The 27,590-nt window shown below is 32.7% G+C and overlaps 1 protein-coding gene across 1 annotated transcript; it reads right to left on the bottom strand.

Annotated features, from left to right (window-relative positions):
- Nucleotides 1-34: 34 nt before the first annotated feature.
- On the bottom strand, nt 35-27,267 carry LOC122717788 (urokinase-type plasminogen activator). Its single transcript, XM_043942181.1, has 11 exons — nt 26,509-27,267; nt 24,941-25,574; nt 2,350-2,446; nt 2,140-2,261; nt 1,977-2,078; nt 1,747-1,871; nt 1,524-1,648; nt 1,239-1,438; nt 1,026-1,160; nt 723-947; nt 35-559 (listed from the first exon to the last, which is right to left on the bottom strand). Exons 2-11 carry the CDS (start codon nt 25,145-25,147, stop codon nt 266-268), a joined length of 1,632 nt encoding a protein of 543 aa, XP_043798116.1. The 5' UTR covers nt 25,148-25,574; nt 26,509-27,267; the 3' UTR covers nt 35-265.
- Nucleotides 27,268-27,590: the final 323 nt, after the last annotated feature.

Genomic DNA, 27,590 nt, shown 5'->3' on the forward strand with positions numbered 1-27,590 from the left:
TCATTTCTATCTATCATCTAGTCGTGTGAAATAGTCTCTCATCTACAATGTCTTCATCTACAATGTGACATCGTATCGGTAGAAAGGAAAAGAGTAATAAATGGCATTCGCTTTAAGTGGCAATAATTACTCGTTTCAAAATGATTACTCGTTCTTATACCTAATTAAAAGTACACTGGATATTGTTCTTAACTTAAACATCACTGAACAGTTAATAGCACTGAGCACGATAATTAGAACCAAGCACATGAGCGTTATGAAAGTTTTAATTAAAGTCATCGGTTTCTTTCATCACTCTGCTGATCCAGCGAACATAGTTCGACATTCTTGCGTAAATTCCAAATTTCCCTCGTTTTCCACATCCTTCGCCAAAACTGGTAATGCCAAAAATGGTCCAGGGCCGATTGGGTCTTCTAGGATCTTGGCACAGAAGAGGACCTCCGCTATCTCCTGCGCAAGAATCCATTTTCCCGCGACGATATCCGGCGCAAAACATGTTATCGGTGATTCTGTAGTCTACATAAACATCTCGACATGCTTCTGAAGATACTATAGGTATCTGAAATGGAAGATCGAGTGAAAAGTTAGATAAAATTTTTAAATCAAAGATTTTAATCCTTATTAAGTTAAAAGACTTGAAATATTAAATTTAGATTTTCCGTTCTTTCAAAATCGTTATTAATGATCATTATTAAGTCCAATGACACATAAATGTAACTTACTCGTGCCTCGTGAAGAATGTCAGTCCCGAAGTCATCGGTGACTCGCGACTTTCCCCAGCCAATAATTGTGCATAATTGATTGGCAGGTAGAGGTTGGTTAGGCGCCGGAAGGCAAGCAATTCCTCTGGACGGCGACGCTGTTAAAGTGACCGGAAGACGAAGCATTGCAACATCATTGTCCACTGTGTCCGCATCGTATTCCGGATGTATCGTGACTGAATCCACCTGGGGGGAAAAGAATTAAAATAAAATTAAAATTCTCCAAAAATATTATTTTTTATTAATTTATAAAACGTTGAGTACTCTTAATTCCAATTCAGTGCCTTCTTTCACTGTCAAATCGTGTTCACCAATGCGAACATAAAGCCTCTTTCTGATGCAGTGAGCAGCAGTTAATACCCATCTTGGAGAGACTAATGTACCTCCGCAGAAAGCTTCCTATAAAAATTATTACAACGATCAATCGTGAAATTATTATTTAATAGACGAACGATCCTAATTTTTGCAATAACTTACACGAAATCTGTTCAATACGGCCACTTGCCATGGCCAACTTCCCGGAGTCGATGGCCGTCCACCGATGATCCTTGTAAAGTAAGAAAGACGAGAAGTTTTTTGAATACTCGGGACGCCACATTTCCAAATATTAGAATTTTTCTCGGGGATGAAACTGTCCACCGTGTTGGGATTCAACTCGAACTCGTCTAATACTGTATCTGTGAATTATAAAAAAATAATGAATATTCTTTCAAAAAATGAAATAGAATAACGAGTGAATAGAATACTTTAAATTTAATTCACCATCTTCTTCTTGATTCCCACGAATTTTTCGATGAATCCATCTTTGGCAGAAGCTACCTTCGACGTAACAATAAGCACTTTCCCTTATCACATCGCGTCCGCAAATCCCAGGTTTCTTGCACCACCTTCCATTATTTAAATTGGAAATTACGAGATATAGAATTTTTATAATCGATCAAAATTATTATGATTTCGTAAACGAAGTAATGAATGCTACATTCACCTATGACGTTGAGTAGTGCATAATCTCGTACAAGGTGACCATTTACTCCACTTTCCGTAATACCCTACAGATTGGTCCTTGCCTCTCTGTCTGCCTTGCCTAGGTGCAGCTTCTTTTCTAGGCATCTAATATCAATCGATTAATTCATAATTAATTTCAGAACAAAAAATGTCTCTTACATATTGAACTCAGTTTTTAGAAATACGATGAAAATGTATTGAAAATCTTACCTGAATGACGTGAAATTTATCATTTTGTCGATGACCTCTTCGTTGATGTTGCTTGCACCTTCTCCACCTACTTTTTCTATTGTGTTGACAAGTTCGTTCTTCCTACATAAAATAATATAAATGAAATATTTCCAATGAAATAAAATGAAATTCACAAGCTCACCTTAAGTATCGTGGTACCACATTTTTTCTTCTCGCGACACCTTCGAACGCGATTCTGCGTGCAGTGTCGATCGCACACACTCCATTCGCTCCAATTTGTGAAGTACGACAACTTTGTGGATCCTAAAGTGTTTGTATTTTTAATACAAGAATAATACAAGAAGATATAAGAATTAAAAGAAGAAGAGAAAGGAATTTGAAAAACACTTACTGTTCTTTGGTAATTGTTCCACAACAGAATCCTGATCGACCACGCGTTGCCAGCTAATGCTATTGTTCCCGTTGGTCACGAACGTCCCGTTTCCGCTCTAAAATTAGCAAAGAGTAACGTGTAATTAATTATCGATACCTGAAAGGGAGAACGCGATCGTGACAACTCGTTAAAATGATTATAAATATATAATTACTATAAATAGGAAAAAAAAATATTTGTATAAAAGTTGCAAAAAATTTTATTATACGTACACATATGAAGAAATGTGTGCAGGAAAAAGCAATTCTGGCGTGTTCATCACGTAGGCAGATCGTTGCAAAAATAATCTGAGATTAACAGCTATGAAGTGAACTAATAGATGCTGCACCGTGTTCGCGCTGATGCGTCTCGAGGATTTCAATTGAAGATGTTAAATTGTGGTGACTTACGTTGTGACATGTTACTGACATTTTGACTTAAATGAAAATTTATCTCTTTTATGATTCATATTCATATGTTTTTTTCTTTTATAATTGACAGTGATTATAGCATAATTCTAAATTTTTATTTAAAACACATAAAATAATTTACAATTGATTAAATCTAAATATTTTTATTTTTATCATAATATAATATTATATATTGATATAATAATATAAATTTTATCTTTAATAATATTTTAATTTGTTATTTTAATGATTAATAATTATAATTGAAAAAAATTTATACACTTTTCCAATTTTTATTCTATGATATATATTTTAATTTTAATTAATAATTCAATCCATCGTTTCATTGATAATTTCATTAATAATATATGATCAAAACTTTGTTAGTCGTAATCTTAAGGAGTTTTGTGTATTCTAAAGTGAAAATCTATCGAAAAGAAAACTATTGCTAAAAGGAAACTAATTGTAAATCTATATTTAATAGCATTCAAAGAAAATCTAGCCTCTTTATTCCCAATTCAGAAAAAAAAACCTAACCAATTACCATTAATTTGTAATATTTTCTTATATCCGTTGAATATATGTTTAACAACCCATTATTTCTCTCGCGTCAACCATTTGTCGTACGTCAAAAAGAAAGGTTCGTGAAAAAGTTGCTCGAGACAGAAACAGAAGAAAAAGCAATAAAAGTTTGAAATCAAGTCTTCTGATGTGCGGATCGTTTTTTTCGAAAGAGCAAAATAAAAAAGCACGAACAATTACTCGTTCTTAAGTAAAGAGTTAATAGACCAGTTGCTGACGTTGCTGTCAACCATCTCGAGCATCGTCCAGCATTCTCCAAGGCTGTAACGATCAGCACGCGGCACTAAACTCAATTTGCCGGCTCGTAAATGGCACCGCGACGTAACCGGCGTCGTTGCTCAATGTCATCGGCGCCGGTGGTTACGATAATTCTAAGATTTGATCATATGGAGAATTTTATGAGTATCGTTAAATCTAGAAACGTATTTTGTACGTGTAATTTCATTAATTAGATGGATTGAAAAATATCAAAATATCATCTTTTTTACGAACTTATGGATTATCGTTGTAAAAATTGTACACAAATTGTCAGAATATTCAATTCAAACTGTAATTTTTTCTATGGATCTAATTGGAAATTGATAGATGTCATCGTCAGAATTGTAAATTTAATTTGTATCGTTTAATTTTCAACGATTACTCCCAAAATAGTACTTTCTTGTAGATATAAATGGGCATTTATTGAAAATTTCGTTAATAATTTTTAATGAATTTTAAAAAATGGTAACTTCTTTGTGGATCTAATAAAAAATTGATAGATATCTTCATTAAAAATTCTGTAAATTCAATTTGTATTATTAATTTTCAACGACCATTCCCAAAAATGGTACTTTATAATGCATATAAATAGTTTTATTGAAAAATATATTAATAATTTTCGATGAATATTCTATGGATTTAAGTGAAAATTATTGAATTGGATTAATTATCATCAGAAATTTTATAAATTTTATTCATATGATTAATTCTCAGTGATCATTCTCAAAATGGGAATTTCTCCCATTAATATAGATAAAAATTAATGCTATGATAAAAATACTTTTTGTAATACTAATTATGGATCTTAATTTTTTTCGATTTTAGAATACTTTTAAAATTATAATCAATAAATATAATAATTTCAAAGAAAATGGATCACACCCTTCTTCAATTCAACCCATTATCCATTGCCCATTATCCTAGACAATAGTTGGAGCAAGGCAACGACAAAGTTACTTCATCGAGGTCGTCTTAAGAAATTCAATATTAGATTAGTCGATCATGGTTAATATCTTACAGGGTGGGTACACTCAGCGTGGGCCTAATTATCCCCTTTACTATTTGAAGGTAAAAAACATATTAATATAATGAGACAATAGACGAGTGATGTCATGGGATGTATGAAACGCGAAGGTAATCTACTTTTTGCGAACTAGTTTCTGTAGACCTTTGGTTTCCTTAACTCGTCACGATATCTTTTTTAACTTAATTGTCTCGAGTTTTTTTCCTTTGACCTAGATTATTAGCATAATTAACAATATTTTCAATATAAATTCACATGTTTGTTTGATAAAAAAGAAAAACATTTTTTTATTTTTTTTAACAAAATTATTTTTCTACATTATTAATCTTTATATGTAATTATATCTTTTAATTATTATTTAGTACTTGAAATTTTAATTTATTAATTAATAAATTATAAAATGATAAATAATAAAGTTACAAAATTTTCTCAAGTGAAAAAAATATTTTTTTATTTTTTTTAACAAAATTATTTTTCTACATTATTAATCTTGTAATCATATTTTTTAATTATTGTTTAATATTTGAAATTTTAATTTATTAATTAATAGATTATAAAATGATAAATAATAATAATACTGTGCTAAGTGTCTTTAATGTCAAATAATAATATAATTTTTTTTTTCTAAAACTAAAATATTGAAAAAAATCAATATTATCTTTCAAAAGAAAATTGATAAAAAATTCAATAATTTGAACAAATATAAATCCCACGAATGCAAAACGAATCTTGAAATCATTGGACTTTATGATGTCATTGCATGGATCACGACAATTGCATTGGTTTCATTTAAATGAGGTACAATAATTTCGTTGTTCCACTCGAGTTTATGATCCGATTAATTCTGTCCGCGCAAAGAACCTCTTAAATGTATGCAACCCGAGAGTTCAGGGTTAATGATGTTCCTGTATTGCACAATTAATTTCTTTGAATTGTCTGCAAAAAGAAAACAGGTTTTCGCTCGATTTCCTTGCTCACCACAAGTAGATCACGTCAAGAATTTAAATTTAATTTAACTTGTAACTTGTTCAGTTTAATTCACTTTTTTTTTTATTATAACATGTTAAATTATCTTATCTATATGTCTGAATTTAATCATCTTATGAATTTAATTCATAATGATTTTATGGAAGAACTATGTAATTGCATAAATTTTCTTTTCTTTTTTTTGTCATTTTTACAAATAGAAGATAAGTAAAAAAGTAGAAAAGTTAAAATTAAATTTATTAGTATAGTATTCTATGATAAATTTGTCCATGTTGTTCATGTTCTTTATATCAAGTACTGACAAATTATATAAATATATATCTTTTTGTTTTATAACCTTGCTATTTTCTAAATAATTTAAATATTTTTTTTACTATAAAACTCTTCTTTATTAGAAAATTCAGATACATGTACAATCAATCAAAAATGTCTTTATATACTATTTTAGAAAGAAATTTATCTATCTCTTATCTAAAAATTGATTTTAATGAAAAATTGTGTATAATATATTATATATAAAGTAATTTATTTTTTGACAGAAAATTTTTTTAAATATATAAAATCAATTTTAAAAATTTTTTTATGTTTTGTATACAATTCCAATATAATTTGAAAATATTTTTTAGAACAGGATAATAGAGTATTAAAACTTAAATATTTTATAATCTAAAATCTTGTTCTATCTCATATCATTACAAAATTACATTTAAAAAAAAAAACATAAATGATATTCAATGTTTAATTTAAGAATATACTTCACTATCTCAAAATAATATTTATTAATGATTCCACTAATAAAAAAATATTTTCATAAACATATAAATCATTATAATGTATTTACCCATAATGTTTCATATAAAATAGAATAATTACTGATTTTAACAATAAAATTTATTAATTGAATTCTCTAAGGTATATAAAAGATTTCTATATTTTTATATCCTTGATCTTTTAAAAGTTTTGACAAAATTTTGCAAACATTGCCAACTTGAATCAATCATAAATTGCATTAACCATCTTTGAGAAATATGAATTATTGAAAATCCATTCAAGTATGGTATCTCAAAAATATTCAAAATATGAAAATTATTCGAGGTAATAAGTTTCAGAGATCAGATTCTTCGCTTCTTCCGCGACACGGTTGTCGAAGTGAAGTAGAAGAAAAAGAAGTGGATGGTTAAAAGAAAGAAAGGAGAGGAGAGGAGGTTGTCTACATGAGGAATTTGTATGCGTTGCGGTGAACATGGCCAAACTAGGCTCAAGTCCGCGGTGCCTTGCATCTTCCCGATGGAATCGCAAAAACCGCGTGCCACTCGCGTGGTAGAAACGATTCCTAAGGATGGAGACCGACGAAAATTGTTATTATTATATCGACAATTGTCAGCAAGAAATCGAAATTAGAGAAAAAAAGGTTTATCTTACTCGAAGAATTGACCACGAGCATTTTCTTGGTTGGTTTGCAAATGTATCGAGAATTCCGTTGGATCATACCAGAAATGATTCACTGGCATTACGTATGCAATACCTTTAATACCGTTTCGTATTCAAAGCATCTCTGAACAGCACCCTACCAAGACACATTCCGAAGACACATTCTGCTCTCACCTGTATTCGTCTGCACCTTATGCAGGTGTAATACTATGTCTTGAGTATGAGTGATTGTTTATTTTGTGGAAATTAAAAATAGTATTTTTATACATTTATGGAAAATGTCGTATGAATGGTTTAGAATAAATCACATTAATCTTAATCCTCGTTTTAATTCTCATTCATAGAAGATCTCTAAATATCTCTAAATATTAAGATTCTACTTATCGTTAGATAGATAGAAATTATAATTATTACTTTATTAAATTAAATATTTTTATCAATTTTAATCTAAGTCAATATTTTAAAAATATTTTAAAAATACGAGTTATGATTTCTTAAAAATTTTCTACTATTCATTCTCTTCTTCAAATGTATAATAATCTGCAAGATTGTATTTTATAATATATAATGTTCATTCAAGTAATTGTAACGAAAGAATTATAAAAATATTATTATAATATTACTAGTCATGGGTAAAATTAGCAGAGTATTAAAGCTTGAGATTCTCTCCAGACATTTTTGAATCCCAAACATCCATTTCTCTCTCAACATTCCTTTATATCTTCAAAACCACTCTATAAAACGTGCACTTCACAAATCATTTTCCTTCTTATTATTAACCAAAAAGCACACTTACACGATTACTTACAAGACTCTACTTTTATTAAGGATCTTCAATATCTCAAAAATAATTCTAAATAAAATATTTTGTGTTTTCATCATTAAAAATCTTTGATATAAAAACCAAAAGCCACTTTATAAAACAAAGTCCTTAATTAGCAACTTAAAATCAAGTCACTGTCAAGAAACCAATGATTAGAGACGAATAAAAAAAAAAAGAAAACGAGAGAAAAGATATTACATCACCATTCTCAACATTTAAAAACCATTTTACAAAACGCATCGCAATTCATCATTCCTCCTATTATAAACAATTCAAAAAGAACAATTATCCACAAGATGGGCATTATCTTCCCAACGAAATCAAAATAAACGAATAAAGAGAGAAGAGAGGGAAGAGGAGAGGGAAAAAAAAATGAATCGCGTCGCCATTTTCGCCGCCGAGAATCGAGATGCAGTATATCCCGATCCTGAAGAAGGGCCCGGCAAAAAGAGGGTCGATGAAAAAAGAAAAAAAGAGGAAGGATCGGGCCGCGACAACGTCGATGGAAAGAGGCCGACGCGACGACCATGCCGAAGAAGATGGATAAGGTTCAGAAGCAATGACATTCGTTTCGCGAACTGACGCCCTGGCTATACCGTAGATGGTAGCGCGGCCGGTGTGTCCAATGTCCGAAAATGGCCGTTGATTTCTTCCCAGTGGCTACCGTGGATTTAATACTCGCGGCCGAACGATGGAACGCTCGCTATGGCGCGATCGCGGCCTGATTTATGTGCTGGTGCGCGCGGATCCGAAGGCCAAGGTCCTTGTCCACCTACTATGGTCAGGATGACGTCTGGTACCGGAGACGTCGTCGGCGTAAATCGTGCCTACGTATATTCGCTTACATGAGAATTCCCCGAACGAACAAGTCGCCGCTGTCACTCTCCGCTGCCTGATTTTCCTTGGGTTAATCTGTGCCCCCCTCCTCGTTTAATTGCCGTCGGTGAGTCTTTGTACTGAGACGGTTCGAGTACGGCAGGATTGTACTGATGCTTTGCTTCTGTCGCGTCGAGAGCCACTCGTGTATAAAAATGTTTTACAGTTCTCGGTATGCTTTTGTGGACTAACAGGGTGCAATGAATGAAATTTTTTATTTTGAATTTATAGTGAAATGTTTGTAGTATTTTCGAGAGTTCGTTTGAAGAGAGGGGGAGAGGATGAAAAATGTATTGAAAGAAAGTTGAAATAATTTTTTCAGAATTTTTGAAAGCTTAGAATATTGAAAATATTGTTAGAATTAAAGGAAAGGTATTGTTGAGGATTTTTAAGGTTATTATAAATTATATGATTTAAAATGAAAAATTTTTGTCAATATTTATAGTTTGGTTAATGGATACAATCTATATTTCAAAACTATTTCAAATTATTTTTGTAACTTGTATTTTTTATTATATCTAATAAATGTTATCAATTATGTTTATCATATAGAATATATACAGAATAAAAATTAAATATCCTTTCTTCTGGGTGACTTTTAGGTGAATCTAATTTAACCTATGTTGTTAGGTATAGTCACCTATGACCTAACAATAATGATTAGTAATTGATTCAATCATTGTCTAAAATCATCTCATACATTATCTCCTATTAATATTAAATTGACAACATATTTTCAGAACAATACTTTTATATCTTAATCATATCTGAAATATTAATTGTTTCACATTCCATTTATATTCTTTTCAAAAATTAACTAAATCTCCATTGTTAAACAGATAAATAATTCTTAGAAAACTTTAATTCTAATATTCTAATTAATTGATTCTAGATCAACAGTTCTTAACACAAAAATCATCATTAATTTTCTTTACTTTACACAAAGGATTGAAAATTATATTTTTGAGAAATTTCTCATATATATTTTTTTATATTCCCCAGTTTTACTATTGGATTAGACTTTGACTTGTAATTGATATAACTTTATTTTCTATTATTATCTCTATAATTATAATCATAATATAACTTTATTTTCTATCGCTTACACGATAAAAAAAGAAATTAGAAAATACCATTTTAAATGATCTAAGAGATATTTACTATTCATCGCAGAAATGGTTGTGCCTTGTTGCACAAATGAGGCACAGATAAGAAGATCGGAGAATACAGATCCTCTTACATAGCCCGTTGAATCTTTTGGGCTGGGCCCGAGTTAGCGTCGCAGTCACGGTACGCTAGCAGTCTGCGTAAATGTCATTCGTGGCTTTTTAAACGAACCGTAACAGCACCGTGACTGGATAGCCACTGTTCTACCACTGTTACGCGACATTTCTCCAATGCACCCGGCCAATTTGTATTCCTATTTATACAACCCATTCCTATTCGACAACTAACTCTCAAGTGGAAAGTTCATTTCCTAAGATAAACCTGCCTTATTAAATATATAATCGATTAAGATCGGCATCGATCAGAAAATTCGAAATTGTTGTGTTTCCATTGTTGTGAAACGATATACACCGTGGGACGTTCCGCGATATTGCACGGGGTTGTTTTACGCTTGTGACGATTCAGAGGAACGATTTCTCGTCATGCGACTCTCGTCCCTTCTGCGAAGACTCGAGGCATTTTGCGAAAGAACGCGGTCTCGGACAACGTCTGCGGATTAACGATCGGTCTGTCCACTGCGAGCAGATTCCACTTCTCGTATGGGACATGCTAGGAGCCTTGTCCGCCAAGATTTCTCAAATATTTCTTCCTTCGTTCGTTTTCTAAAGCCACGTTTTTCTTTCTTTCTTTTTTTTTTTAAAAAGATATCTGAAGTAGAAACTGAAGTTGTTTCGTACAAAATCGAACACTGAATAAATTTGAACTAGAAAAAATATATTGGAAATAGTTGCTCGAATTTATACGACACGAGCGCGTAACATTGTTCCGTGCAAATAAAGGCGAAATTATAGTTACCGCAGCGAAAAGATAATATTTTTAAATGTTTCAACATACACGGTTGGCTATTTCCTGGCCGGGATATCATAAAGCCTCCAAGTTTATTATCGAGCAATTTGAAACGCAACACTGGCGAAGACAATTTCGAACTGCGCCCATCGGCCTAGAGTTTTACTATCCTTAACCAAGTCCCAATCCCAATTTGCATCTCTTTGGTTTCACAAAAGCCTGCCCCCGATCCGTAACCAACGTGGCTGTTTGTCGTGAGCAAACTCACGTGAAAGCGAGAGTACAAGATGACCGGCCTTACACGTACCATGTAAAAGACTTTCCAAATCGTTGCACAATCGAATTCTCCTTCTTCCCTTAAACAAAAATCCACTCAAGAGGATTTAGATATATATATATATATAATAGATAAGGATGGGGAGACCACCACGGATCATTTTGCAGAATCATCCGGCAATTCGTTTTCTCCCTCCTTTTCCCTCCTTGGAGGATCGTTGGTTTCCAAGGGACGATTTAAAGTTCTCGCCCATCGTGAGTGAGTCGGCCAGTGAGTCGATTTACAGTGAAAAACGATAACCCTGAGCTATTGCTTGGGCGTTGCTCGTTGCTTGCAGTCTGGACACGGAACGCTTAAACGTGTCACGTGTCGGAAGAAAGGTTGGTGAGCCAGACTCCCACGGAATTTATTACATGTGCAACGGTAGCACGGTCGCTTGTTTATCGCGTCTCCTGTGTAACTTCCATGCGCATTTTCCTCGTCTCTCTTTCTCTCCGTCCCCTCTCCTTTCTCTCTGTCCCGCAATATCTTAATGCCCTGATGAGATCATCGCGTGATTTACTGTCTCCCTTGTGCAATGAGGAGCAACACGCGGCCGTTGTCCGCCCACTTCAGCAGAATCTAATGAAAAGAGATTCCACGAGTTTGTAAGTACATGGACGGGACTTCTTCTCTTTTCGGATATTTCGCAATTTGTAAAATTGAACGTTTGAAGAGGTGAAGTTGAATAATTGAATAATTTATAGTCTCAGAAACGTTTAAGAGGCACTAGTTCAAGAGGAGGGAGCACGAAAGGAGCGTAAGTTTCTTGAAGATGTAAAATTCAGTTATAAGTCGTTGTCGTATCAAGTATTGTGATAATATTGATTGAATTTTTTCGAAATGAAAAATAAAATCTCTCGTAGTTTCTCAAAGCGTTTAGTTTCTTTTTTATATGTAAAAAGATATTTGTTATTAAATTGTTAAATTAATGTCTTTCATTTATTATATTAATTATTGATTAAGTTTTCCATTTAATTACCAAATTTGTGAAAGAGACTTCATCACTTTTATAATTTTTCTTTTATAATTCTGAATCTATTGTATGTCATTTTTTTTTTTTTTTTTTTTAGTTTAAACTTGTCGCATAGAAAATGAGATCGATAATGTAAATAAAATACCAGAACCAATAAACGATTATAATAAAAGGAAGAAAGTTCAATAAGATCAATTACAAAATCTTTTAACATAGCTAAATTATACTTGTTAATATTAACGAGATTAGTTAGATAAGCTAACTTCATTTGTTTACAAACCAAATATTGATGATAGAAAAAAATTTAAATAAAAAAATGCTATCTAAGTTTTTGGATTGATCCAAGTTAATTATATATCTAAAAAAAAAATAATAAACAAATTTTAAAAATATCCTGCCCAGACTTTTGCAAGAGTTTATTATTAAAAAGAAAAAATATTATGTTGATAATAGTATAATATTTATATTGACAAAAATAAATCTACAATATTATGATTTTAATAAATGAAACATAATAATTAATACTATTCTGTTTTATACTGTCTCTTTCATAAGACTACTTCTCAATTTAATCAATTTATAAAAAAAAAAGTTAATAATATTAAGTAGTTGATCTTTACAATTAAAAGTAGAATAATCTTTTAATTTTTTTTACATCTTATTCGAAACAAAAATATTTCTTTCATGCCATTTTTTCTACTGCATCTTCAGAAAGAATGTATGTAAATAATTATGAATATTTTCACTGATTATTTTTCTTTTTTTTTTTTTTCATTTTATATAAAATCAAACACATCGCGAATCAATAGTTTTCTCTTAAATTTAACCAGTAATATGTTTTCATATAAATATTTTTAAGGATAACAATGAAAACTTGAGAATTCTCGTGATCCATCCACAATGTAAAGATTGATATTAACGTTAAAATAAAAAAAAAAAAGAATCAAATAAACGAAGGGAGAATTTTGAGTTAAAAATATAAGAAAAATATTGTTGTATATGTATCCTGGTAGAAATTGGAGTTTAGGTATGTGAAATTGGACTGCGAAGCCTTTGAGAGAGGAATGTTTATGTGGTTTTGCGGGGAGATTGCTTGGTCTCGTCGAAGGGAAACGGTGTAAAAATAGTCGTTCTTGACGGCTTTAAACGCGTGCATTTGTTTTTCCGTCGCTGTTGTACGGGCCTTGATTACGTTGGCTACCGTGAACTAAGGTCTTTTTCTGGAAATGGATTTTTAAAAAAAGATTTTCAGCTCACAAAACATCGTTCGAAGCTCGTTCGAATTTGAAGAAAAGAAATCGGTATGAAATTTGAATTCATTATTTAATTCCAACTTTTCCAACAACTTTAAATATTTTTGCATTCATATTATCGCTTTCTGTTGTAGAGAAATACGAATATTTTGTGAATAATATATATTTTACAAAATTTCTAAATATATATTGTTAAAGGGGAAAAAATTCGGTTTTAAAAGAATTCCAAAAAAACTCGTTAATGGAACATTCTTCAAAAAAAAAAAATCTCCCTCTCTCGTTCGAACCTCCCCCCTTTTCTTCTCTGTCTTCCTCCAATCCTAAACATTCAATTCCATCAACATCTCTATCCATCTATCCAACAAGTCCCCACTTGACATTCCCTCCCTAAATAACCACGCGATCCTTCAGCCATCCTCTTCAACACCTTCGACCCTTTTCTTCGATCTCTCGTAATTCGCGGCTCGTCCACATCGAATATGAACACGTTCTTTTCACGAGGAACAGCACAACTGGAAACAGCAGCGATCCGGAAATAACCGTGGCCGTAAACCGTGAACGGGGCGGCGAGCAAGAAGAAGAAGAGAAACGCTTAAAGTCGTGGAAAAAGCGAGCCAGGTGACTGGCGCATCCACGGCCGTCATGGCAGTTAGCTTTATGGTTTCACGGTTGGAACGTGCTCGACTCGAACTAATCCCGCGAATTAAGGCTCGTTAATAGCCGGACAGAAATAGCGGATCTTTTCTCGTACGGTGCTTCCGAACGAAGAAATTGAGCGAAACCGGCGGAGGAAGAACGTGCGTCGAGCACGACGAATCAATTATCATCTCATTTGCCGGGGGACGATGTGATTCCACGATGGCTCTGATTGGACCGTGCCGATCCCTCTCGAACTGGTCGTGGATCGTGAACTTGTCACGGATGCTTGATTCCCCTTTTGATTTTTTTTACCCTTTTTTCCTTTTTATTTAATGAGTTGAGGATGACACGTTGTGCTCGCACTTCCTTTTTTTTCTTCTTTTTATTTCGTTTGTTAAGTTTGCCAGTCTTCGAGTATACACTATGCTCGTTTCCCGAGGAACAAATGAGAATTATCGTTATTATTGTTATTTTCATTTATAATTATACGGAGGTATTTTATTTATATTGGTGTTACAAGTATCTGAAAAATAAATGCACTATTGTTGTTTCTCAATTTTGTCAATTTGATCATGATTTCCAAGAGAGGATTATTATTATTATTATTATTATTATTATTATTTCTATTTATAATTATATACATATATAAAGTATTTTATTCGATGCTTCGTTTTCGAATAAATCCAGTTCAAAAAATTGTCAAGTTATAGTTGTGTATAATATAGTTCCTATATTTATCTTTTAATTGGTTCTAAAATATCGAAATGGATATAAAATATGTAATATATAGATTCGTACTTATACATGACTATATAACAAAAATATTTCGTTTAAAATTAATAAAAATAATTTTATAAAAGTTGACAAATAATCATGATTAAAATAGTATACTATTATAAATAAAAATATGAAAATATACGTAAATATTGTGTTTGATTTAATGATGGTGCTACTAATGTAAATATGACGTAAGTAGAAAATAACGTAAGTTGAAAATACGTAATCGATCAACGATTGTCAAGTAGTGAAATTAATTGTTTACCGATTGGATACAAATGAATTATCAATAGGTAGTTTGACATATGAAGATAAGAAAAAAAAAAATTAGTTTTCGAGAAACTTGAATTTGAAAATTTGATCATTTGAATTTTTAATATTTAATCAAAAAAGAGAACATAAATGATAAAATTTTACTTTATATCTTTTGCTTTTTCATATATAATAATGATGATAGTTCATATCATCAATTACTTGATTTATTCAAAAAACGAAGCTTCAAATGAATAAATTTTATTCTACATTTTCGACTTATTTTTTCATATAAAATTATCCTCTGTTCGATTGTATTTCCAGTTTTGAAATAATTTATGTAAAAAATTCAAAAATAGAAATTTAATAGTTTTATTTATTTACTTCAATGTATCTATACTTATAAAGAAATTATTTAAAATTCAAAAAAAGATATTAAACATTTGCTGGAATTGTATATTAAAAATATTTTATATTTTCTTTTCTGTTATTTTTTATTAAATTTGTTGAAAATATATACAATTGTATTTATACAATTGACAGAAATTTTTATAAACATAATAAGAGAATTTTAAATCGTGAAATATTGACGAATATTTCTTATCATTTTCTGTTTTATTGCCACTTAAACTTTGACCTCCACAAAGTTTCATTCCAATTTTGGCAAATCTAATCTAATCTGTGTGAAGTCTAATTGATACACGTTTTTTATATACATATATTTTCAAACAACAAATATTATATAAATAAATATATATTACTCACGATATATCACTGTCTCGGATATACAAAACATATTTTCAAAACATTTCGATAAATTAACTTAATCTCTCAACAAATTTAAGATTCATCTCCTCCATAAATCCGCGAATATTTCACTTCACGAATTGAACGAATAAAAGTAAAATTTTCCCAACTATTCGTCACACGCGATAACTCCATGCGTTCGTTTCTCAACGAATCGTCCCCTGAACCTCGTAAAACAGTGGTTTCTGTAAAACGTTTATGGTCAGAAAGGCATTCGAAATTCATTACCCGAGTTCTCGTATACGCGAGTTGTGCGTTCGTCGTTCATTCAGCGTCTGTCCATTCCATGTTCGTAAATTTCAGCGATTAGCTCGGGCTTTCGCTGGATCCCAGTCCGCTCGTCTATTCCTTGAATTTACGCGGTATCGCGCGGAAACGGCAAAAGTGGCGGTGTGTTACGACTGGCTGTATTCCAGCTAGGACGATCCGATTGCCGCTTCCTCGTACGATAGAAGAATTTACGGCTTGATTGTTGAGAATGGATTAATGGCGCGTCGAAATGGAGGGTGGTAAATTTTCAGTTGATTTCTCATTAAGTTCGATTAGATTTGTCTTATAAATATTTCTTCAAACAGCTTTTCAATTTTCACTTTTTTTTTTTTCATTCATTCGTTTCTTTTGTATAAAAGCTCTCTCGAAAATACGCTCTTACTCACCAAATCTTAGTATATTTAATGTTTAGAATAAATTTGATTTAGTTTGAATTAGATTTAGATTAGATTCGTTATATTTAGATTATCTAAAACTAAATCAAATACAACAGTATTTTAAATTCAAATCTAATTAATAATTATTTAGTTGTATTTTTTTTAGTTAAGTGTTAATAAATACAAAAACACAACAATTAAAATTCATTATATATTGCTCCAGTTGAATTCATTCAACTGGAAACATTTTTTTCATTATAAAATACTAATATTAAAATCATATTTGTGAAATAAAAAATGACTAATATAATACTAAAATCGATATTTTATACTGTGGAATATTAATCTGTTCTTTTCATACAAATTTTTTTAATATAATAATATTTTCACTTATAAATCCAATTAAAATTTAAAATTGTATGTCTGAAACCAAACAATATTCATATATATATATTCTTTTATAATTAATTTTAACATAGATTAGATAACATTATTTACTGTCATTATGAGTAAGCTTTAGATTAGGTAAATAAGAACAGTGGTTGCCATTAGGTGATCGTTTATGTTAGAAATTTTTTTGCGAATATTTCGAAAAGAAATCTAAACGATCTAACAATAATATATATAGAAAAAAAGTTATTCAAAGTGATAATGTTGATAACATATTTCAAGTGAATCGAAATCGATCGAACTTGTCCCTTTTCTATATAATTATCACTTACTTACTGATTCTATCAATTATACAAATACAAATATTACTTCATATCATTTGATCTCTGATGAATTTAAAATTCATGCATAAAATTCAACATCATCATTAAATGAATCACTTATTCTAAATTCCTCTTAAAATTCTATTGTTCAGAATGATCTGAAATTTCATTAAAATTTCTCTTTTCTCGGCTTCTACGTTTTATGTAAAGAAAAGAAACGTAATGGACGATATTAATTGGCGTGCAGCACGCGTGACATTGTACCTTTACTCGGTCTTTAGCAATCGTCCGACGAGAAGTGGTAACCTATCAGAACGAGTTATTCCGGTATAACTTGCCCATGCACAAAGAACTGCCCTCATTAATATTGTGTATTTAATACAACTCGTTTTCTGCACGACCGATTTAACGATTCCCGCGAAACTGACCCATGTTTACCAAACCGAGCAGTTTACGCTGTTCGAGACCGTCTTTCCTCCGATTCCCAGCGATCGGCGTTGAATTATCGATCTCATTAGCCGCGAATGTTGCCCCCCTTTTATCTACTCCTACTATCACTCGTTTTACGAGTTTCTGATTAAAAACGCTACGGGCCACAGTAGAGTTTAAACCTGTATCCTGTGGTACCTATAGAAATACTCGCCACTGGCAAGAGAATTTTATTCCATTTGGATTTTTTAAAAACAAGTTTAGTACACGGATGTCGAGTGTTTGATCAGATTTCAATCCCTTATCTTACTGACTATCGCTTTCTATTAATCCGATTTAGAAAGGGTAAATTCAATTTGTGACGTTTATATTAAGCGTGTTAACACTATGCTGACTGATGATGCGACACTAGCGCCGCGCGACTGTTAACTAATAGTAACCAATTACTTATCTATGTACGAGTTTTTTAGATTATTTATTTACTTCTGTTCTTTTTTTTTTTTTTTTTCTTTATTTTCAAGTATATTTGAATCGATACATTTTTCTATAAATGTAAAACAAAGATATATTTTGTTTCTTGACGTGAAAATTATGCGTGGAATTATATATTATTATAATATTATTGAGAATTGAATACTTGTGACTGAACTTTACAAAGAATAATACGAACAATGAATTATTTGAATTACAAATGCAAATTTTTAAAATGGGTTAAAGATGAACAGTTTTCGTACACGATCTTCGTATTTTTCGTTTAAAGTAAATTTCAAACAGGGGCAATTTTTACAGAGTTTCCTTATCTTTCATCATCACAAATAAATAAATTTCACCGCGTCTACATACGTCTCGACAAATCAACCTATCCATGTCACACTCGAGCGGTACAATTGGAATCGTTAACCGACTGACAACGACGTCGAGGAATCCGTTTTCTCGCGGAATGCTAATCGCCATCCCGGCGATCTTCACCGTTCCAGTGGACAATGAGGGTATCGCGCTGAATACGAAAAGAAAGAAGGCAGGGGAAAGGAACGATGGGGTGACAGAAGAAAGATCGGTGACAGATTCACGAACGACGAACGGGATCGAGGATCGTGAATTGTTGGAAGAAGAACCCTGGAAAGAGTTTCTCCTCTCGTTCTTCTACGATCATTCTCGCTCCTTCGCTCTCTTTCGTTCTTTCCTTCCTCTTCGTTGCGACTACTTTTTACCAGATACAAGGTTAACATACTTCCTGCAACAGCACAAATTCCACGCGATAGTCGTAGTAAGATGATACGTAATAAGAAACTAATCGAACTGTTCATCCTGTGGGAAGAGAAATCTCCACGGGGCGCTTTTGCAGCTTGCGCTTGGAGAGAATTGTATGACATGCTTGATAAGTTTAATTAAAAAAAAAAAAAAAAAAAAAATGAAGATGAATGTAGAAAATAAAATTCTCTCTGAATAAGAGAATGATCACAAGAATTGTAAGATAATCTTAAGAATCTTCTAATTGTAAGGAATGAAAATTATCTGAAAATTAGAAAGTATTCGAACAACAATATAGTTGGAATACTTGTTTATCAAATTAATTTGGAATGATTGTTTTGATTGGTCATAAAATGCCTAATTAACAATCCAGAATATGGAATGGAATATTCTTATAGATATTGAAGATTTTTAATTATAAACATCTACATTAATATTACAATTTTTACAGAGATGAAAATTCAAATCTCATAGAATAGAGACCATTTTGATTTTTATTTTATACAATAACTACCCTCCTCTAGACATCTCATTAAACTTTATCACAACGTGAGCTCCCGTGGTTAACAATGCCATGTATTGTATTATGAGACGAAACGAGAATCATAGCGATTATTAATCTTCGAAAGACGACGAGACTTCATCTCGCGATCTATTCGCATGGCTACATTGTCCCCACATGACCCCGTGTACTTGGTTGAATAGCTGGTAAATTATTCCGTCGATCTCGACTTGCTAATAGAATAACAAGGAAGGAAAGAGAGTGGAGAAGAGCGGATCTCGCGACAGGAAGTTTCGCTGCAGGGTGTCTCGAGTCCCCGAGGTCAGCCGCCATTTTTACGTGGATCGAGAGTCACGGGTGATTGACACCCGTCGTCTTTTCTTTCATCGTGTCCAAGCTTACCGAGAGCCGATTATTAATTGCAGAACGCCACTCTCTTCCCCCTGGGATAAATACGTGGATGAAGATGGACGACAGGAAGTTGACCATTCTTTCGCTCGAATTGAAAGGAAAACATCACCGTACGAAACCTCGTCTCGAATACACCATTATTCTTGGTTTGATTTTTGATTCTCTGATTTGCTCTGTTTAAATTATGGATAATTCTTTCAATCGCCAAAAAAGTAACTAATTACTTAGAAAATAATCACAATAATTGTAATCATTAATTAAGAAATCAATCACAGAGAAAGAATCTAATGCAATTTTTCAAGCAATAATTAAAAATTGCTTGTATCATTGTATGAATTTTTCGATTTTGAGAATATCACTATTTTTATTTTAACAATTAACGAATTATTTTGTACGTACATTTATATGTTTCGTTTGTGCAAACGATTAAATACGATCGGATATATGACAAGATAAAAAAGAGGATAAATTAAAAATCTAATTTAGATCAGAGTTCATAGTTCTCATGTTACCATCCACAGATTCAAAGACATCAAAGAACAGCCTTTTGGTGTTCAACCAGGACACTTGCAACCGAATTTTTTCCAGCCCTGCCACCGATGATCTCGATAACGTCTCCACGAGAAATACACCGTTCACCAGTTTATATTTAGCGCATCCTTCCTTCCTCTCGCTCTCGATCACGATGTTTTCATGCACCATCTCGGTCCCAGCCGAATCGTAAATCCGTGGAATTGCTCCTCCTCGGCTTGTCAAACTCACCACAGATTCACAGCCGGATGAGGGCCTCGAGTGGTAACATCTATACCGATGCTCGATTGTCGGTAATCTTGTAGGAACAGCGTTGTGGTTAGACGATGGGACGAGGGATGTGTATCAGATAAAGGATAAGCATTTGTTTCAGTTTCTTCTTGACTCCCTTATCTGAGCTAACAGGCTAATTTATGGGTTCTCGGACGGACCGAAGATAGGAAACAGATGTTGGATCATTGATTTCTTTCCTCGTGCTCCTTTTCATCGAGGTTGTTGCGTTTATTGTTATCGAAATTTCATCGAATGGTGAACGATCGACAGGAACAAGTCAGATTCTTTGGATTTAAAATTAAAAATCCAAACGATTTTTCATTAAAATAATAAATTAAATTTAAAAGAAAACAATTGAATTTTTCTTTATGATAAACGAATAAAATTCAAAACATAATTTAATTAATTATTGAAAATTATAATATATATATAATGTGAAATCACATTATTAATCACGATTATCGATTATTTATTTAATTAATTAATTTAATAATTTAATATTAATAATTAATCACAATAACTGTAATCAAAGATCATCATTTTTATTTGATCATTATATCCGAACTCATCACTTTTATACAAATATTAATCTTTAAGTTTTGAGTTTAGAATTTTAAAAATAAATGAAAATAAAACTGATTTCTTTTAATATCCGCTTTATCTTATGATCGTATATTAGGGCTCATCATTTCTCGAAAAAAATATCAATATTTAACCGCCTATGGAAACTTCAAATGATACGAAATAATCGGGATTAATGGATTAAAATTAGAGTATAAGAGAATCGATAACACGTTTAATAGCAGAATTAAGCCTTCAGTCATAATGTAATAGCCTCGTAAAGGTTTAAACATGGAAGGATATCTCGAAGCGATAATTCGATTGAATATTCCGGAACAAGATCCGTTATTTGAAGGGGAGTACAAGCGCGGCAGACCTTGAGACTTAGGATCAGCAGAATTCGAGGGAACGAAATGAAATTATAGTTATTACCAGTGTATCTTATGCCAGGGAAAGCATAGTTCCTTAAGCATCAAACCATTGCTTTCCTGTTACCGGGTTTAGGCTGACACAATGCTTGGAGTTTCGTCCCCTCCGGGTTCACGCGAGCCTAAAACTACCTACTAAACACCATTCGACCGATCTTTCCTCACCGATGAATCGACACAGATTATTCGCCATTTTCAGAGAGGAATAATCTGTTTCCGTTCGATCGTAGGTACCAGATCGTTCCTTTTCTGAAAACCATCTTTTAAACTCGCTTCCTTCTGTTCCCATCCCCCCATCTAGAGAATTCTATTTGCGGCGCGTTGTACATCACGAACGCGCTATCGACTTTTGTTCTTGAAATAAGTAGGGTGTGAAGTGTTTCACGATTGATGGAGATGGTGAAATATTTTAGATACATGTTTTTTTTAATTATTCCCTATTTTTTTAAATAAGATAATTAATAAGATGATCAGTTTGATGAAGGTCTTGAGATGATCATGACTTTAGGAAAAAAGTCATCTTGATTCTGACATCGTATAACACTGATGATGATCTTGTATGCCTTTTAAACGAACATAAGATTCAATAAATTAACCTCGATGGCCTTCGATATATTCAATAATATAATATTGATGATTTCTCATGATAGTCAAATGACCTATGAGTTCCAATGGTACAACCTTGGTAGCTTTCATCTTCAAATGATCTTGGATTCCAATTATAATTTTGATGATCTCAAGTTGATTTTCAATGTGAGTTTAAATGTGAATGTCACACTCTTGATGTATAATTATTTTGAATGGAGATTTGAAAAATTATAATATATTCTAGTAATCTTAAATTATTAAAAATTCATTTTATAATAACTTTCCATTTCTATGTATATTTCTAAAATGATTTATTTATATAACATTGCGTCGATTTAATTGGCAATTAATTTAATAATTATATATTAAATTTTTTGTTTTATCTTTGCTTTATTTTTATAACAATAATCATTAAATATTTAAAATTTGTAATCACGAAATTATTTTTTATTTTTTATTTTTTTTTTTTAATTCATAATCACATTCATTTTAATAGATTCAATTTTAATGATTTGTTAAACTGAATTACACATCATTGCGTCATTCGTGCAAGAACTATGGACATATTCATAACACAATGTTAAAAATATAATTTTTTTATTTTTCTTTCTGCGATTACGTATAAGTATAATAAATTGTATATAAATGGTTGCCATTTACTATTGATCGATTTACTTTTGCTCACAGTAAAGGAGATAATCGCAAACACGTACGAGATAATCGCCATGATAATTTATTTAAATGTACAATAATCCGTTATGGTTTGTCGAACGATTTTACTATCGTCCAGGTCAACCGTTCCTTTCATTCCCAGCATTAACGTCAATATTAACGCCGCAGTAAACGAGAAACGTATTGAAACATTAAAAAGAATTGTCCAATTCCAATGCATCGAGTTCAGGCTTCGATTAGCGACGTCTTGAATCGCTGTCGACTTTCATTTTAAAGAGCGTGGTTCTTACAGATACGCAGTTATCTCGCTTTTAATTAAAGCACATTAATATGCGTCTTACTCTGATTATCTCATCGTCAAGATTTGTGAGATGTTTTTATTTTTTTTTTAAGAATTAATTTTTTTCTCTTTCTCTCTTTCTCTCTCTCTTTCATATACTTCACTTCTCTTTTAATCAATCAAGAATTTTATGAGTAATTTTTTCCGCTGAACGATTACTCAATTGCGCGTGCACTGCATGGAAATGATCTTTTGGATCAGATTTCCACGATGAAAGTGAAACTAATGGAACGAGGGCTCTGTGCCATTAATTTTAAGGAAGTTTTACTCGCTACCGTTGGTTTTTTCACAGCAATCGTGGTAATATCGTGTTCTGCACGCGTCACGAACCCGCCACCAGCTCGAAGACACATGATTATTTAGAAAGTATCTTGCCTTGGATATTATGGATACATAAATATCGATTGTTCCTGCTCAAAATTCTCTGAATGTTTGCTATACGATCAAGTTACTGCCGAAAATGTCATTAAAAAGTATATTCTTTCTTATATAATATTTTTATTATATAATTTATATTATTATATTATTAATTAATTAATTATATTATATTATTTATATAATATTTTTTATTATATTATATTATTGATAAAAATTAATAGGGAATTCAGATGGTATTAATGAAAATATTAACTTGTGTTGCTACATCACGTATGATGAAGAAAAATGTTATTTCAAATAAAAATCGTCTTTGTTGATTCTTATATTATTTCAAAGAGAATAATTTAAAAGATTCAAAAATATGAATCTTTAAAAATGATTACGGAAACAGTTTTGTTGAAACATTAAAAATATATAGTATTTTCAAAATGTTTAACAAAATATTAAATAATACCATTTAATCTCAAAATTAAATAAAATGACGCTTTTTTAAGAATATGTATTATTTTATAAAAATTTTATTACAAATAACTAAACATATACGAGACGGTTCACTAAATATTATCATTTCATTTTATGGATGTTATTATTGATAGCAAAAAATTTTTCAAATAAAATTAAATTAGTTTCAGGAAAAGTATATTCTGATATTATTTTTTTATAGGATACATAAAAAAAACGAAGATCATTAATATTTTTTAAGGTTATATTTTTTATAAAAAAAAATATTAACCTACTTGTCAAAAAATAATTAATTTAAAATAAATATTTTAATTTAAAGTTTGTAAAATTTATCATATGAAAAATAAATAGAACAGTAAAGTGTCAGTGTTCCGTACTTTTTTTTTCTTTTCTTATATATATTATAAACTTTGGATTAAAATATCTTCTAAATTAATAATTTTTGAACACAAATAGGTCTTTTTTGCAAAGAATATCAAGTTATATCAACTAATATAGTAAAATATATATAATTCCATTTAAAAAAAAAATGTTAATAATCGTCCCTATATCCTCTACGCATTTATCTACAAAAAAATTACAATAACACATGTGCCTTTCTGAAACCATTCAAAAACCCCATGAAATATTTTTGCTAGAAATGAAAAACGAGATGAACCATTGAATATAATATAAACCCTGTATATTATAATTTAATTTCATTCGATTTTTCATTTAAAAATTTGATGCCATTATACGCCCGTATAAATTAATCCGCGAATAAGAATGAAATGTCCCAAATTCCTCCTTAGATATTTTCAAAATGTTACTCTCCCTTCAATCGTTCTAACTGAAACTCGTTTCAACACTTTCGCTTGAAGGAAACGCGAAACGTAAACTTCCCTTGCCAGTGCCAACAACCCGTCCACTCTCACCGAAACGTCCAATCATCTCTCAGTCACAAAGTTGCTAAATACTCACCGATGCTTGGTCGAGGCAGACAGCGGTGCGCGTCGTGGCGAGAAATAGCAGGAGGAGCAGGAGGGCCGCGTTCGCCCCCAACAGCCGAGCGATCATACCCGCTGAATCGAGGAGGCCTGCCAGTGGGGGCAGCGAGCGCAGACAGTTCGACGACGTCGAGGACGTGCTCGACGACGAAGCGGGCCGGTGCTCCTGTCGCGGATGCATCGCTTCATGATCGCAACGTGCCCCTTTCTCCGTCCCTCCGTCGACGCTTTCGTCCTCTCGTTCCCTCTCTGTTTCACGCACTCCCTATCCTCCCTCCCTCCTTCTCCACCGCCCTCCTTTTCCTCCTCGCGCCTTCACCACCTCTTCTTTCCTCTTTTTTCCTCCTCCTGGAAGGTGGATTCTACGTGCGTGAACTCGCGAGTCCGCGCGCGGCTCTATAAATACGTCCGCGACTCCACGCGAAGAATCTCAAACGAGCTCGCCATAAAACACCATGAGTAGAAGAACACGAGGAGGGGTTAAAGTCTTCTTCTGTCTCTCTCTCTTTCTCTCTCTCTCTCTCGTAGATGCTATTGGATCGATCCCATCGATCAAAAGCGACCACTCAAAGCTTCCGAGACTTCTGCTCTCGTTTCTGTTCCCGATCCTGAAACCATCGATCAAGGAAAAGAAGCGTGTTATTAGCGTTTTTCCGGATGCTTGAGGCCGCCATCTAACTCGCTTTTGCTTTGTTAATTTCGCGTAATACCCTGTAACGAGTTGATGGAAGGCTCGAAGCTTCTGGCTAACGTTTCTTACGTTTCTCTTACAGGAGGAAAATTAGTATGGATTTTGCGATGGAATTTGATATTTTGTTAAAAGAAGAAGTTGTTCGAATCGTTGAGATACCGTGGAACTTAAGGGCTACAATTAAAATGGAGAAAAATGTTCAGTCGCGCAATCAGTTTCCAGTTCCCTGTTAATTGTACCAATGAACTATTGGCTCGTAGTAAATTATTATTTACTCAATAAAAACGTATACTTACTATATATATATATATATGATTCTTTCCATAATCATTTTAAAAATTAGATATCGTGCAATATCGAAAACAAAAGTCTCAATTCAGTCGTTCATTCTAAATGATCTATTTATGCCTTTAAGAGGATACGAATGGAAATTAATAATCAGCAAATAAGTTGATTCGTGAGCTTTAACGGTAGAAAGAACTTGACGAGTCATTGAATCGATGGTCTCGACCGGAAATAGCCGAGTGTGTAGGATTACAGTAGGAGGATCTCGCGAGAAAGAGCGTACGTGTGGGATACAGGTGGCGAGGCACGTTCCTCGGGCGAAAAGACACCAGGATATTACGGGCCTCGATGCAAAATAGCGGTGTACACATTACGATTCTTTATGTAACGCGAAAGTGGATACCATTCACGGCATATGTTTCTCCTATTTCATCGAAGAATCGAAAAAGGTGTTCTGGTCACGAAACCGTTCAACGTTCGATTACTCTTATCGAATTACTCGACGCGTAACAAAAGCAAATCTGATAGAATTCCGCGATACAACACGAGGAGGAATATACACTTACCTTATCCGACATGTCCATGTTGCCAAGATCCATCGGATTCAATCGATCGAATGCTTCATCGGAACGGGATATTGATTATATCGATCTTCTGCACCGACATCGTCCATTATCTTTAAGCTTTTGGGAAAAAAAAAAGCTTTTTTTTCGAGGTAAGATTAATTAAACGATAACGAACGATAATGTCCTTAACGGTTAGAGATAAATGTCCTTGTGGACAGGAAGCGGATCACACCGCTTCGACTTCGATCAACGTCTGGAACCTCTCAGCAGGATTACAAGCGACCCAACGACTCGTTCTCCAGCTGGTAAAATTGTTCAAGTTGAAATACAGCAAACCAACGGCGTGCCAACGGCCGATATTTTTAGTTCTCCCTCCCTCCACCATCTATCTTCAAGTTTGGATTTCCTGGTCGTTTTAGACGCACTGTCGAGACGGCGTGGTTCTTTCCGATCCAACGAATAAGTTGTTGGCTATTCGTTGTGTATACTTAAAGTTTTTAAATATTTTTAATCGCACTCTGTAATTCTTTCAAATTCTTCTTAATCAGTTAGCTAATTCTTTGACTTGAAAACTCGAAAGAATTGACATACTCTTCCATCCACTTCTTCAAAAATCGATTCCTTTTTTTTTTCAAAATCACTCTTATCACACACACGAATGCTTTTGCTAATTGATTCTCTTTGTGAAACTCTTTCGTCGATATATTATTAACGAACATGAAATGAAAACTCGATCGTGAACGAGCGAAAAGACACTAGCATGCTGGAGCTTCTCGAGCACACGCACGTGGCTCCAAGCCGACTGACGAGATACACGCGCGAGGAAGTATCAACAGAGGTTGAGAGGAGTGGCTACCAAGCGAAGCGGAAGTGGAGGGTGATTCTGCGGGAGCAGACGGTGGTGGGGTAGATCTCTGATAGGGGATATTCTTGGTGAATCCTTCGTGGACGAAGAAGACCACGCTCGGGGGACACGATATGGATACACGAGTCGCCGAAGATGGACATTGGAAAAGGGTTACGTTTGTCTCTAATAAGGACAACGTTCGTCGTCATCATCCATAAACGATGATGATGACTTT

Source organism: Apis laboriosa, unplaced genomic scaffold, assembly GCF_014066325.1.
Source record: "Apis laboriosa isolate Shangri-la unplaced genomic scaffold, ASM1406632v1 scaffold58_cov148, whole genome shotgun sequence".
In the NCBI taxonomy this organism is placed as follows: Eukaryota; Metazoa; Arthropoda; class Insecta; order Hymenoptera; family Apidae; genus Apis; species Apis laboriosa.

What these genes read in the sequence shown, in the direction of transcription:
- LOC122717788 (XM_043942181.1), bottom strand. Translation starts at nt 25,147, where the DNA reads ATGCATCCGCGACAGGAGCACCGGCCCGCTTCGTCGTCGAGCACGTCC. An exon ending in TGCACTACTCAACGTCATAG is followed by an intron (nt 1,649 to 1,746) that starts GTGAATGTAGCA and finishes AAATAATGGAAG; the next exon opens with GTGGTGCAAGAAACCTGGGA. An exon ending in GCACTGAATTGGAATTAAGA is followed by an intron (nt 948 to 1,025) that starts GTACTCAACGTT and finishes TTTTCCCCCCAG; the next exon opens with GTGGATTCAGTCACGATACA.